The 15,382-nt window shown below is 41.7% G+C and overlaps 1 protein-coding gene across 2 annotated transcripts in view; it reads right to left on the reverse strand.

The window, feature by feature from the left end:
* Positions 1–902: 902 nt before the first annotated feature.
* The window catches only part of LOC147614618 (PHD finger family protein), a 34,185-nt gene continuing 19,705 nt past the window's right edge, over positions 903–15,382 (reverse strand). Inside the window, exons 3-20 of one of the 2 annotated variants that reach the window (XM_086779894.1) lie at positions 13,988–14,073; positions 13,488–13,827; positions 13,314–13,387; positions 13,125–13,208; positions 12,696–13,037; positions 12,459–12,620; positions 10,453–10,647; positions 10,302–10,348; positions 9,807–10,219; positions 9,158–9,711; positions 8,704–8,928; positions 7,463–7,516; positions 5,256–5,327; positions 5,006–5,149; positions 4,726–4,782; positions 4,527–4,586; positions 1,649–2,080; positions 903–1,563 (exon numbers count right to left, since the gene is read on the reverse strand). In XM_086779894.1, the coding sequence (XP_086636020.1) occupies positions 1,411–1,563; positions 1,649–2,080; positions 4,527–4,586; positions 4,726–4,782; positions 5,006–5,149; positions 5,256–5,327; positions 7,463–7,516; positions 8,704–8,928; positions 9,158–9,711; positions 9,807–10,219; positions 10,302–10,348; positions 10,453–10,647; positions 12,459–12,620; positions 12,696–13,037; positions 13,125–13,208; positions 13,314–13,387; positions 13,488–13,827; positions 13,988–14,073 (3,494 nt within the window). In that variant the 3' untranslated portion in view covers positions 903–1,410. Of the gene's footprint in view, positions 1,564–1,648; positions 2,081–4,526; positions 4,587–4,725; positions 4,783–5,005; positions 5,150–5,255; positions 5,328–7,462; positions 7,517–8,703; positions 8,929–9,157; positions 9,712–9,806; positions 10,220–10,301; positions 10,349–10,452; positions 10,648–12,458; positions 12,621–12,695; positions 13,038–13,124; positions 13,209–13,313; positions 13,388–13,472; positions 13,828–13,987; positions 14,074–15,382 lie in introns of both variants that reach the window. The other variant, XM_086779893.1, reaches the window with a different exon arrangement.

Consider the following 15,382-nt stretch of genomic DNA (forward strand, 5'->3'; position numbering starts at 1 on the left):
ATAGAAGACTACCCCAACCCACTTGCCTCATAGAAGACTACCCCGACCCACTTTCCTCCATGATTCAGTGTTTCCTTTCTTTCGGCTATTTTCTGGTAAGGTTTAGGATATGCCTTACGCATCCGTCTCACAAGGTTTAGTAATTATTTTCTCTCATAGGCCAAGTTAACCTCCTTGCAAATGATATTATGGCTCTCATGGAGAGAGGAGTACTGAACTTCTTCACTGATAATCCGGGTTGAAATCTGCAGTTCTGCAGAAAGAGTGTCCATCAGATTTAGGGCTACCATCAGGAGATGTTGATGGTGGGTCTCTGGGTCATGCTCTTGTTGGATACACTGTTTTCTCAACATATGGTTTTAAAACTTAATAATGGCCAACACACTGGAAGAGCCACATGAGGAATAACTAGCTCCAGTTTCCTCAATCTTCTCTGGGAGAACTCTCATAGCTTCAATGTAGGGTCACGACACTCTAACCAACCACATGTTATACGAATACCATGGCACCTAGAAAACACATTTTACGTGGGTTTCAAGTCTTGGATCGTCTACAGAAAGCCAACTAACCCTTGCATTGTCTGGATGAACCCAACTAACCCATATCACTATAGGCTCGATACATACACTAGACTTGGGGGGTGGAACTCTTGCTGCATGGTCCTACCAATGTATAACTGCTTGAATGTATATTAAATTGATATCCTTGCTCATGGCGAGTGCCCCTGCCTTATGTACTGAAATTGTGCTAAGATGAATTATATTGCTGTATACCAAAAGAAAAGAGTTCGATTCAAGCAATATGATTTGATAACAAAAAGAACAATACAGATTGAGAGGACATTGTTGGCATTACTTTGAAATAGTGACGTAAGCACACAGTGCACAGAGACATTTCTTGTCTTGGCCAAAAAAATGATTGCCGTGTATTTACGCATTGATGATGTAGAAATTCTGTTTTCAGTTTGAAAGTTATGTACCAACAAAAGAATCTACAACTTGCATGTCTCACTCTGATGGGGACCCCAAAAAAAGTGTGCCGTAATCTTGCAGTTAACTTTAGAGCAGCACTATACCCTACAATGGCAGGACTTTTCTGTTAGTGTCCAAGCCATCAAGTGTCATCTTACAAAAATGGATCATGTTTAGAAGTCTCAAGCTTTTCTGTACATCTCAAGATGAAATAATACTGATACAAATGATGGGGTGATTCCACAGCTTTCATACCCATTTAGGAGACGCTGGCCTCCCTTGAAGGCAAATATTTTGAGTAAAACTACATGTACTGGTGGCTGCAATAATTAGATCGATCACTGACAGCCAACCAAGAATACAAATAAATTAACCCTGCATGCAATGATCTCCATTCCCGATGCAGTCTAGGCAAGTGTCCCTTCATGCAACCTGGATATCATAGATCCTTGAGTGCTGGTGTTTCGGAAAGGTTCACCTTCCCCTTTGGAAGCATACCCACAGGGACATAGGCATACCCTTTAGGTAGCCGTTGATTCTGTACAGATGCCTCAGTGGGTGTCATGACCACTTCAGTTTGCAATGTTTCAGCCTGCCACAATAACAAGCACCAGATAAGTTTCCACAGTTCTAAACAGAGAAGAGTAGAACCCAACAAAAGCACGAATCGGTACTACCTTCTGATGCTTCCTGAGCCTCTTCTGATCACCGTTCTTTGCAACAGCACCAGCCAAAGCACTAAGCTTTCCTTGTCCATGGACAGCTGCTGCATCAGACATCTGTGACCTTGCTGGCGTTTCCCTTGATGGCTCTGACCAGCTGACTTGATTTTGATAAACAGAGTCACCAGACAGGGAATCCTGGTACCTGTTTCCTTCTCCTGCAACACTGTTCCAGCTGTATGACTCACTTTCCAGTCCTTGGGGAGGTTTTGCAGTCACCGAATCATTCTGCTGATTATGCACGGCCTGGGAAGACTCCTTATGGAAAGTAAATGGGGTATCTAGAGTGTTGGAAGTAGCTGACAGATCATTGGAAGCCATTGCCGAAGAAGACAGAGAAGACATGTGTGCCTTGTAAATGTCCATGGTGCAAAATAGCCTGTCACGCTGAAGAAAGCGAAAAGCTGATTTTTAAACAGATTTAACTTTTGTTTCTAACTTGTTAAATGCAAAAAGTAGCCAATATAGATTCTTTGAAAACACACAGGACAGCTGGAAAAATGTTTTCACACATCATGCATATACAATCTCTAGCTATATAATTTGCAAAATAAGCTTCCCAGAATCCAGGAGTCTACTTATGAAAGGTTGATATTCATAAACCAACACAGCCTCTAATCTATGACTCTACTTCAAGTTTTGGAGCGAAAAGTTCCGGTGGCTATTTTGCACAGCTGTAAGTAAATATATATATACCTAGATGAATCCAGGAACATGCCCAAATTCACCTTTTAGGAATGTGCATCTTATATACTCATGGTAGTCAACCCACAAGAGTCAAGACTTGTAACTATCAACTCCATTATGCATAGTATGGACTAGATACTACGACATCCCCACTAACGTCATCAGTGCCCAATAGTGGGTGTAGAACTCTGTATCAAGATATGCTCTCACACACCCACTCCACACACACGCACATACACATAAGAGCATATATTCACACAAAGCCCTTCGTACTGAGTTTCTGTCAAACCTCCGGAGATGCAGGGCAGACTCAGCCATAATGAAGCCTAGCACTAAGGGAAGTAGCAAATAGAAAGAATTAGTACAGAAAATAAGTAGTTGATAGGGCAAATGCACCACTAAAGATAGAAAGAATAAGCACATTATCAACTGGCCGCAACTCGGACGAAAACTTCACAATGTGAAATCTGCATGTCCACTAATACGGCTGAATTATATACCTAACAATGAGATGGCAGACTGCCCAGGGTGCCTGCATTGCCAAGCCATGAGTGTGATGTACTCTTTTATGTATATTTTCACACATATTTGTTATGTACTTACACAAGTGCAGCAGTGTAGCCTGGCCTTTCATGATGGTTGCGACTCCATGTGGCAGCTCTCCTCTCTCCAGAGCACGCCTCCTTTTAATGATTAAAGGATATAATATTTGGAGTTAATGAGTTTAGCCAGTTGTCTAGTAGCCTGTGTCACATCTTCTCATGCATTGATAGCTTCTATGAAGCATATGCTTGATTACTTCTATGAAGCACTTGTGGGCTCTAGCCATGTGTGCTTGTGCTGGGGCTGCAAACTCGCGCTCTGTCAATGCGATGGGGTTTACTTGACCTCTCTAACCGTGTCATCCTGCTGACTAACCTTGCCCATGAGACTAAAGCAGCAAAAGGGTTTCTCTCCACTATGTTTTGCTGACTCTTTTGGGTAATCTTGCAGAAAGCCTTCCTGGCCCTTGGCTCAAGCCCCCTGTCTCTCTGCTCAACCATTGCAGTATGCCTCTGCGGCTGAGCCAAAAAGAATTCAGCAGCAGGTTGAACAGTGTAAAGTGGTGCTGGGTCAGAAAGGTGCTATCACCAGCCCAAGGGATCTTTTTAAAGATGAAAAATAGGGGGAAAGGAAAAAATCAACTGCAAATAAGTTTGTCCTCTAAGATTATTCTGCACCTATTAACTAAAAGTTAATACACTTCTTCCCTCATTCCTTTTTCTTGGAATTAGAGCCTTCCTTCACCTAAGCCAACCTTCTTTTGTACCAGAAGCCAAGAGGTGTGCCCCAAACTTCAGAGCGTTTGCTTGCAGACAGGTTCTCATGCAACTTGGGTTGTTAGGGAGATCCGTTATTGAGTAGAAATTAGGTTTTCACTTCAGTTACCAGCATTAAGTCACTTGACAAACTTGTATTTACAGTGTTTTCTCAAGATGTAATAGAAATATGGTACAAGTTGTAGGTTATTGAGCATGCTTGTGTTTCTGTGAAGCCTTTTGTTGCATGAATCATCTCTGTTAATACCTACACCCAACTAGGAGCCTTAAAAGTGCTCCTTAGCTCACAGATCAGCGATATGCTTGAAAGCTCAGAAGGACCTTACCTTCTAGGCTTCCACTACCTTCTCCTGCAAAATCTAATTCCAAAGGTTCAACCTTTGTGTTGGAATTATTGTCTAATTGCATGTCCCTCAGAAAGGTCCAAGCTACGTGCACAGTTGTGCCCATCTATATAAACACATTCAACAGGTCAAGACAGCATCTACAACTTTTTCTTCCCAGTATTCTCTGCTACACCATCTCACACCCTGGGTATAAAGTTTACTGTGACTTTCACTTACTTTTACTTACTGTGTCTTTCACGTTATCGAAAGTTTTTGACTGAGGATCATATTAATAGAACTGTAGACTTATATCAAGCATGACAAACAAATATGAATCACATGCAAACCAACAAAATCCAAAAACTACTTAATAATCAATCAACAGCCCATAAAACAATAGAAGGCCCTCATTATGCTGGGATAAGCAGTTCATGGTGCTGAAAGCACAATCTGGTAATGAACCATGTGAGAGAACTTCCAGCTTAAACCGAAAGAGCTAACCTTTATGCGTTCACGCTTGCAAACACGCTCACAAAGTATGCGCACTCTTTCCAACTCGGCCTGAAAAAAGTGAACATTTGCAAAGCGTGAGCTACTAGCCTCCATATAAATTTGTAATCCAATGTTCGTGTGTTATTTCAAATGTAATACTCCTTATCCTTTAATGGAAGTGTGGCCATGTCAGAGGCAAAGTGATTACCCGCATTTGCAATAGTGCACTCAATTCATCTGAGCTTCCACACCTTTTGGATTCAGCCTGTTCAGGAGCAGGATCATCAAAAACATTAGGAAGGAAGCACTAAGACCCCAATATATATCTCTTAATTCATAGCATAGACATGCTATGACATCTCTACTAATGTCATCGGCAAAGTTTCAATGCATGGAACCCTTCACCTGCCTATAAATCTATGTGCTTAAAATATTTGGGCATATTCAACACTTTCAATATCAAATCCAGCAAAAAGTGTCTAGAATACCTTCTGCCTCTGTTGTGAGCTATGCTTTTCACAGTAAGCACGATACTGAATTCGACCTCCAGGGCTGCGTTTCACACTCATGTAAAGGCCTGAATCTCTAGCACAAAGAGGATGAAATGTACCATGGCAGTGCCCAAAACTGCACTGCAAGAACCACAAAGGAATGTGAACACGCGTCAGCATTAAAGACTGCAAGTGTCATGACAAATTGCAAGTATTCCAGAAAAATCAACTAAACATAAGCTTTTACCCTCAAACGGGCACCCTGCTTCATATGACAGATGCTGCATTCTTGTAAAATCCTCTCCACCAGAACCAATTTCTGCGACAGGTGATCAAGGGGGAGAAAAGGTTGGAATAGAATTTTTCGAAGCAACAATTTCACATATTATAGCACAACACTAGTCAAGGATAAGAAGAGTGGATAACCAGTGCAAAACAAGAATGATCCAGGTGCGTGGCTAGTCTGGCACACAGGAGCAGCCGTAGCACAGCATGGGCAGAACCCAGAACGAGCACCCATAGGAGGGCAAAACCATCAGTTTACTTGCTGACTGCTGGTCTACCACTCGCCAGAAGAGGTTAACCAGGCTGACCAGGCCGGTGGCCAAATAGTAAAAGCTATTAAAATCCCCATTCTCCCATTTAGCCTCCTTGGATGCAAGGTATTTTCATTGATAAGACCTCGAAGGAGGAATTAGCTCTAGAAACCGGGCAGTCTCCCTCCAGAGAGCCCAAAACCCACGCCCTCAAAGATTTAGACCTTCCACCTGTCAGTTCCAGATTCGAGACATCCTCCAACACCATAGGGAGGAGGCACTGCCACGAGAGATGGACACTTCGGCGCTGTACTCTGCCATGGACATTTGAGCTCTTCATGTCTATTATTATGTTGTACACACAGGGACCTACAAAGTACATAAGCCCTCCAGTCTACACATGTATCATATGTAACATCTTTTTGATCTCATAGACCCTTCAGGTCTTTAGTAGACGTTAATAAAATCTTTCTTTCTGCATGGGTCTTATCTGACTCCAACATACACCACAAATGATTTTGTGAAAGAGAAAGACAGGACCCATTGCTTTACTTGTGCATGACAAGTCCAACTTAGGAGATACTAAGGGGTCTCAGCTCATGACAGGGAAAATGACCCCAAAGCTAAATGCTCAATGGCTGGGAGGAGAGGTGATGCCCACACTCCCGTGCATGATGCCAATGTCATCATTGCCCCACATGTGATGAATCCACTGGTTCTTCAAACTATCTGGACCCCAAATAATCCATAAATTCTTTGATTGAACTATCAGTGTTGGCCCTAAGGGGGGACAACCTTCAGCTCATGGGCCCACAGCTAGCTCTTCTCCAAGTTGGAGAGCACATTTCCCTGTGTTGCTCCATACCTTGAGGTCTCAATTATAAAACTACAATTTGGGTCATGTTATTTGCCTGTTCAACAACCATGAACTGAGGTTTGGCTCATGTTGACATGTTGTTCCATGTACCCATGCACTTGCACAGGTGCGTGTAACAAATTCACTAAGCAGCTTTGATGCGCATGCATGAACTAAGGTTTGGCTCATGTTGTTCCATGTACCCGTGCACTTGCACATGTGTGCACTTGATTGCGTGTAACAATTCACTAAGCAGCTTTGATGCACATGCATGAGATCACCAAGCATATGGGCCTTTCTAGAAAAGGAAGCAGAGAGCTTCATGTGTTTGAAACAAGAAAAAATCATCCAACCACACATTCAATGCCCTGCTAAAAGCAAAAGGAATTACTCTCAAACTCCACGATTTCAAACGAGAGCAATTATTGGCTCCAATAATCAACAATGTTAAGAGGTCCCCCAGGATGTCGTGGTCCATATACCAATAGGAAGTTCAGCTTATTTCCCAAACTCAAGGAAAGCAAAAAGCAATCTTGCCTCCATGACAAAACTTCAAATTATCAACTCCAGCATGCATAGCATAGACTGCATGCTATGACTTCTCCACTCACATCATCAGTACCCAAGAATAGGAGCAGGTGCGGGCATAAAGATTAGGTCCATATTAGTAGACAAATCTTAATAAAATGAGTTAAACCAAGGTGAAAGGAAGACCAAGGGCCAGCACTAAAGAAAACACACACACACATACACACACAATTACGACATGCACACACTAGTACTAAATATTTCTTCAAGGCAGATTTTAGAAAGCCTCATACAAAAGCTTAAAATCAATGGAGGAGTATAAGAAATAGTGTGCGCACAACACACACACACACACAAATTTATGTGGTCACCACATGCACACACTAGCACTAAAAAGCAGATTTTAGAAAGCCTCGTACAAAATCTTAAAATTAATGGAGGAGTATGAACTGAACTATTGTGAGTGCATAAGTGCAGTTAGAAGCCAATGCATACCATCAGCTATAAACACAAGGACAGGTTAAAAAGTCATACCGAAGCCTCACTAGAGCCTGCCTCATCTTTCTCAGTAAACTTTTCTGCCACCCACTGCATAAATAAACAAAAATATTACATAAAACAACCAACTAGAAACACAATAACTCTTACCATGGTAGATTTTAAACTCATCATGGTACAAAAAGGGGAGTGCAAAAAAATATAATAATTATCAAACCCTTTCTCATCTGTGTGCTAAACTATGGCTTCCTCAAAGTGGGTACTTGACTCAGAGGCTCAGCTAGTGGAACAAGTTCATGTTTGGTCTGCTCAAACACCATTAGCTACTTTTTTAATCAATTTGCTCCTAATTCCTGTAGTGCAGCTTGGCTCTGGCACATTATTTGTGGGTGCCAGCTTAAGCTAAAGAGCAGCCTGGTCTTGGTTCTTTCTACAAGGTTCTCTCGACATGAATCATGATCTTGTAACAATTTATAGAAGCAATCTATGATGTCTTACTATTAACATACCAGTAACCCTCACCTTGCCAAGTCTGTAAATGCAACTTAGCTCAAAGACCGTCAGAGCCCTTTACCACTGAGGAACAATACTGGAAGACCAACAGTTCACAGCCCACAACCCTAGGGGGAGGAAGGACTACTCACGATACAAAGACAAGACACAAACCACCCAATGAACTATAAGTAGATTGATCACCACTATGGGGAGAACTGATTATTTAGTTGCCATAAAAGGGGATAATTTCACTTCCAGTACAAATTGTGTGGTTTGCAAGCATTGCAACAACACATTGTGTGGTAATCATGTGAGGGCACATTACACTTGGGAGAACTAAGCAATGAGCACATGGGCGCTTTATCCCTTTGAATGTTGACATTATGCATCTTCCACTAGTGACCATATTCTTAAGCTGTAGTATAATTTTTCAATTTGAAGTTTGAAATTTAAATTTGAGGTATTACGTGTTTAGAAACTGGAATATTAGAAATTAATTTTTAGTTTACTTCACTATTGACTCTTGAGACTTTGCACCTTAAAGTCTAGGAGTTTAAGCTTTGAAGTTGTTACGAGCTTTCAAATTCATGAATCATTATGTTTTTTGGTGATCTATATGTGTATTTAGTGGTCTCTAGATACTCTAAGTATGTTTAAAAAATAATAAATATTTTGATTTTTTGAAACCTATCGGTTTTTTTATTTAAAGACAACAAAAAAGAAAACCTCAAAACATTTTTCTGTGACTATGATTGCATCAAGAATCAGCATTAATCGCTTACCTGGGCACAGAAGACATGAGCCCAATTACTATCAGTGGATCGCTTGAAAGCTCCTGATTGTCCAAAACACAAAGTACACACCACACCATGTCCTGGAGCAGCTCGATCAGCAAGTTCAGGAACCTTAAAGCCTTGAAATTGCTTTGAGATTTCAGAACAGGGCTGGCAGTGCCAATCACCTGTCGGTATTCCATCAATACCATAGCACTGCTTGTGGACAGCAACCTGTATTATCAAGCACACATTACTAATTTTAGATAAAAGAACACAAAATTGATATATTCCATCAACCACATAGCAGTGCTGATGTAACAGCAACCACATGACGAACATGACGACCGTGTCACGCATGCACTTATTTATACATGGCAGTTAAACATAGCACATCAATGATATTGGTAAAGCTCCCCCTAGTATACTAAAGTTGGAACTGAAATGCATCTACATTGACTACCTTGCACCTCTGACAAATGGCGGTTGCATTCGAGTAAGAAGGATCTTTGCAGATGTCACATAGAGTGAGCTCCTCTCTTGATTCACCTGAACTAAGTTCACCACCATAGTTCCTAGAATCAAACACCTTCCTGTCCTGTTCAAATGAGCTTGCCTTGCCACATGAAGAAGTTTGTGAAGAGCTTGTCCGGCCATAACTTATGGGTTTAGGTATGCCCGGCCTTGCTATGCTACTGCTGACCCCACAAAAGTGTGAAGTTGCCAGCACCGAAGGCATACAAAATGAATCCCTTACAAAATATGGTTTCTCATCACTGGCATGGCCTCCCGGGACATCTCTTCTCAATGAGCCTAACCTGGACGACGCAGCAGCAACTGCAGTTGCAGCAGCCAAGACTGCTTGAGCTTCTTTACTCCGCCTCTCTTTCCTACCTTGCTTTTTGGCTTCTCTTACGACACTTAAATAATAATTCACTAGAGCCAGATCTTTGGCTTTTCTCCAAGAGGCCCGCAAATCCTTCGCTAAGCTTGGAATGATCTTTAAGATCAGTTGCTCTGCTAGACATACACCAGAACAAGACAAGATTATAAGTTACACAATTATAATCTTACAGATACCCATGGAATATTATTGTAGTGATCCGGCATACCGCATTGATGATGGTTTCCCTCTGCACGTGCAATCAATTTTGTTTGGAAAGCAAGAATTTCTCCCTCCAGCTCATTTTGTGGTGCCATATCCAAAATCCCTAGCTTCTTTGCATGCGCTAGCTGCTTTACCTGAGCCTCAAAGGACTCATCTATTGCATTTCTTGCAGACTTTAATGCTGAGTTAGGCTTATGAACAAATCCTTTAGATTGATACCGCTTGCTACGAGGAATTTTCATTTCCTGGACCTCCATACAAGGAGATGCAGAAGCAGAGAAGCTATCAGACAGTTGAGAGGCCTCTGGCATCTTTCCAGTTTCAGCTTCAGAACCTCTCTCAGCTATGCTATTCTGAACTTCCATAAGTCTCTTTAGTATGAATGGATGTAAATTGAAAGTTGCTCCATCATCTGGCCTGTTCACCAAAACATTCATAAATCATTTACATGCACACAGACTGAGTAAGGCTGAGATGCAGAACAAGACCATTTCCTTACCTGAGGGTTGACCTTCCCTCAACGGGCTCTCCATCAACTTCTCCATCCTGCATAATTTTCCAGACTTAAAGTTTCAGCATGAAGAAGTATTCAGAGAGTTTGTAAACTTGCAGGGCAGTGAATTCAAATGATACACAGCTTGTAAACTTACAGGGCAGCAAGTTCCATGAGAATTCATCCTCCTACACCCTGCTACATCGCCCCTCTGCTGGACACTGGCTTCCTCTTCACAAATTGTTGCTTTCAAGGACCCGCATGGCCCAAGCTCTACATGATTTTTCTTCCTCGTCTCAAATTCTGGCTGTGGCTGATCTTCAAGTGGACAGCTCACAGATTTCTGCCTACCCTGGGGAATACAAAATGCACATTTCCTCATTACTTCATCACAGGCCAGCATCACATCTCTAGCCAAACAATAGATCAATGCAGTGTCAAAGCTGTAAATAGAAGACGCGAGGTAACTTTATCGACATAGAACAGTAGTAAGCCCATGAAGTTCAGCCATGATTCATTAATGAGCTTTTCACTAGCAAACTTGCAAAAAATATGAAAAACTATAAATCTGTATAATAATACTAAAGCCTTTTCAAGGCATTATCAACGACATGGCTCCCTACTTGTACATACCATACTTACAGGTTTACTGACTGCCATGGCCCTGAAGATCAAAACGTGACTAGCTTTATCATTGACATTAGACTTAAGCATAGGGATGGTATGAGTGAGTAAAATGGGTCACTTTTGACATAGACCAGTGTTAGAAGACGTCGCTATAAGTAGGTGTGCTTTTGTTATAATCCACTGCCGAAATATGTGAGTTATTGGCTCATAATCAGTGTTCCCTACTTAAGGTTTCCCAGGGAACAGAGACCTAAGCAGCAAAGGCATAGGGGGATAAGACACCTCTCAAAGCATGGTATGTAAGAAGAAAACCATGGGTGATAAATTTAGAGAGTGTGGTTCTATTGCATACTTGATGGCACTGCAATCAAAGACATTTTGGCAGCTATGATTAATGAAAAAAGGGCTTAATTAGGATGAGTTCCTTCCTACATACACTAGGCCTCTTTATTGCAGCTGTGGTATTGAGCATTTGCATTGAGTACTTTCTTTCAACTTGCGATTCCATTGTCTAGAGAAAATAGTTTTCATTTTAGGTTTGCCAGACCTGAGGATACTATCTTCTCTCTCTCATTCTATAGGCTTAAGGGCTACATGGCTTTGGTGCTAGCCATTAAACTCAGTTATTTACCCTACCTCATTGTGCTCCATAAAGTATGTTATGATTGAAACAGACCTGTACTCCCAACCAACACTGGCTAAACACATTAAGCATAAAAACCATCATAGTTGGGACTGCCATAACTCTCTCTAGGCACCCCCAAGGCAGAGGCTAGATGAACAGCGGGCCATGCAGTTCACCCAAACCTTGGTGTCCCATACCACTAGAGCCCAGTAAACCAATGCCAAGTACATATTCCCACGCTTCACAGACAGCGGTGGTCTTGAGCACAGACTGGCCTATCCATACAAACATGCCAATAGCTGGTCTCGCGACTTGTTAGGCTTGCATTGTCGTAAGAGTTATGTTATAGCTAGTGCATATCAAGAAATCATACAAGGATGCAACTTTACCAAAATCATTTTCTTCAGAGAGCTTACCTCCAGATCTACATCCCTATGTACTACGACTTGGGAAGGGGCTGCTCTGGGGGTCCCTTACGTTAATTACATGTGCAATGGACTAACCTTTTATGGCCTTCATCAGCAAACCTCATTTCATATTCTTCTTGGAATCCTCTGTCCAACAAAGAAGAGAAGGTGATCCCAAAAATCTAGTGCAAAAGACGTCACTTTTCACTGTCATGTTTTCTTTTGTAGAAGCACTACAGGGTATTGTCTCATTTCTGCTGAGCGAGTCCAGACACTGCACCGAATTCAGGGAACTAAGGAGATTAAAAACTAGGAAAAAAAAGCAGCTCTCCATCATTGTGATCACCACTTTAAGTGGCACCACACACAGCAACGGTGCATGGTGATGTCCACACCACCTCACCAAGACACTTCATCTTTACAACAAAAGATCCAGGGAGCAAAATCTAGCTACCATCCATGATAGCAGGTCACATGAAAAGGCTAATTGCCAGTTTTTTTTACCTTCCGCACATTCACCAAACTGCAGAGTTGGCCTACACTTTGAGAGGTGGAGGCAATGCCTTGACTAGTACTCGCCTCCCCGCTGAGCCCACGTTGCCGCCTTTCCTCTTCAACGTTTGCATTCGCTTCAGCTCGGTGATTGCAAGGCATGTCTTTTACATCCTGGAACATTTTTCAACTCAGATTTAGTTCTCCGTCAGCAACTAGATCATCAGTCAGCAGTAGATAGGCATCTACCTGCACACTTTGCCTTCCAGTTTCAGCACTCATTTCCGTGTTTTCCAGAAGACCAGTGTCTTTCACTGAAACTTGATTTCCAGGTGGAAGGACGACCTCGAGCTGCCGCTGAGACAGAAATGCTAGCTGCTCCAACTTGCGCCTCTTGTTACGGTAAGTTTTGAATGTACTGTCCTTGCCATTGCAATTTGACATCTCTTTTTGTTCATTATTTGAAATAGTTTTTGTACCATTCCTTCCTTCAAGAGGAGGCAGCTGTCCGTGTATGGCTGAAGAACAGCTAGAACCCAAAATCCAGGATTTCACCTTTTCTTGCACCTCTTGGTCAGGTAAATCCTTCCCCTACAAAAGCATATGCAGATCAAAATTAAAAACCTATGTGCCTGCACTTTCTGATTATGTAACCGTTCAGAAGTAAGCAGTCTTCACCTGAAGCCAAATAGAGAACCTGTCATGCGATATTCCCATCTGCACAGCGATGTCATTTGGGGTAACACGGGTTTGTTCCATAAGCTGCAACCACAACAAATTATGGAAAAATGTCAAGCAATCTTCTTGGGTGCTCTTGAAAAACCCTTTAAAAGAATGCAGATATATTTGACAACAACAATGACTCACATTCTTCACAAAACATTTGGCATCAGCATCTGTGGCAGAGGTGTAGATGGTACTGTTTTTTGGCCTAAGTAAACCTGCACAAGTGGACAAACGCTCAATGCAAGTAAATGAAAAAATAATTAAGTGTACATGTATATTGTCATCATAAAAACAAATTACCAGAAGAAGTCTCACTTTTTAAAAGCTCTCCAGCAATAGTCTTGTCATCTTTCACCATATTAGAGTTGGATCCTCCATCCATCACCTCCCCTCTTTTGAGAAGCAGATCATTTTTCATATTTCCAACAGTGCTGACCAGCCCTCCATCATCACCTGCCTGGATAGAAGTGGTTTCACACCTGCCGATGGCCTCCTTCAACTTCTCACTGACTTTGTTTGAAGAATTTTCAATTATGGCATCTCCAAAATTGTTAGCATCCAGAGTCCCATGCTGACCTTCATTTTGCGGATGCATGTTGACTGGAGGTTTGCCAGCTTGTGTTGTATGCTTAGAACAGAATGCACGAAAATCAAGCTGCACATGTAAATTAATGTCGAATAAAATGCTTGCCATCAAACAAGAAAGCTTTGATGCAAGGCTTCTGAGACTAAAACAGAAACAAAAGCCCCAACTTAGGTCAGGGGAGCATGTTTCTATTCGGAATAGGACATTAAGTATACTGAGAATTTCCCACCTCATCACCACACTCCTTGCTAGATATCTCCATTCGAAATTTTTCTCGCCTGGCACAAAGAGGATGGAATGCCGTTGCGCACATACCTATATTTAAAGAAAACAGAAAGAGGAGAGATTAAATTTACTTTAAATAATCTTTGTAAAGCAAAGAAGAAAATCTACAATTGCCGTAAGCATACAAACAAAAAACAAATGCACCTCATAAAATTTGAAGAAACAAACACAATCGAATTCAAACTCTCATTATAGACAAGCATATGCCCGCATAGAACAAAACTTAATTCCTGAATATCAAAGGTGTTTGTGTATCTTCGTAATCATGATATACAAATGAACCTCATAAAATTTGAAGAAAAAAACACAATCAAATTCAAACTCTCATTATAGACAAGCATATGCCCGCATAAAACAAAACTTAATTCCTGAATATCAAAGGTGTTTGTGTATCTTCATATTGAAAAGGAGGGAGGAGGTGTGTGTGTGTGTGTTGAAAGGAGGGAGGTGAAGAGAGTTGGGGGAGGGGGGGGTGTGCTGCTGAGAGTTGAAGAGCAGCACAGCCAGCAAGAGAGTAGAGGCAGGGCCCAGCACACGCGTGACGCAAGCATGCACAGACAGTAGGTGCAACAAACAAAAGTATGATAGTTGGGCCAGTTTAAAGGGTATCCATGATCCAACAGGCCAGCTGGTCAGCCTGCAAACATTATAATGTATCCAGTTCCCAAAGGCTCGCCAAATCAAAAGACGAGCAAATCTGCCAATGGAAGACACACACAACTACTTCTTTCATATCCCTTGGAGACACACAGTCTCTGTTAACAAACTCTCTAAAAATGTCAATGATTGTTCCAGGATTTTAAGCGCGATAGCTTACCCTTTGGGCTACAAAGAGCCCTTCACATTCTCTCAACTAGAAACTTTAAATTTTAAAAAAAAGAAAGAGCCTAATATACATAGAAATATCTACTCCCCCTAGGTAGTCAGCCCACTAGTTTGTTTCTACAAACTTTGTGTTTGTTTAAAAATATGAACTATTATTTGCTCAAACACGCGTTTAAATCAGCTAGTGAAGCTCAGATGGTCCTTGAATAAGGAGATATATGAATCCAGGAACATGCCCAAATTCGCCTTATAAGAAAGTGCAATTTATAACCTCATGGTAGTCATCCACAAGCCAATAAACCATCAACTCCATCATGCATAGTATGGACTAGATACTATGACATCCCCACTAACATCATCAGTGCCCAATAGTGGGTGTAGAACTTGGTATCAATATATGCTTCCACACACACACACACCCCATGTGCGCGCACACACACACAGCATACATTCATACAAAGGTCTGTGTACTGAGTTTCTGTCAGAGCTCCGGATATACAGGGCAGACTCAACC

This window comes from Cibotium barometz, chromosome 41 (assembly GCF_041138505.1).
Source record: "Cibotium barometz isolate CiBa-2024 chromosome 41, ASM4113850v1, whole genome shotgun sequence".
In the NCBI taxonomy this organism is placed as follows: domain Eukaryota; kingdom Viridiplantae; phylum Streptophyta; class Polypodiopsida; order Cyatheales; family Cibotiaceae; genus Cibotium; species Cibotium barometz.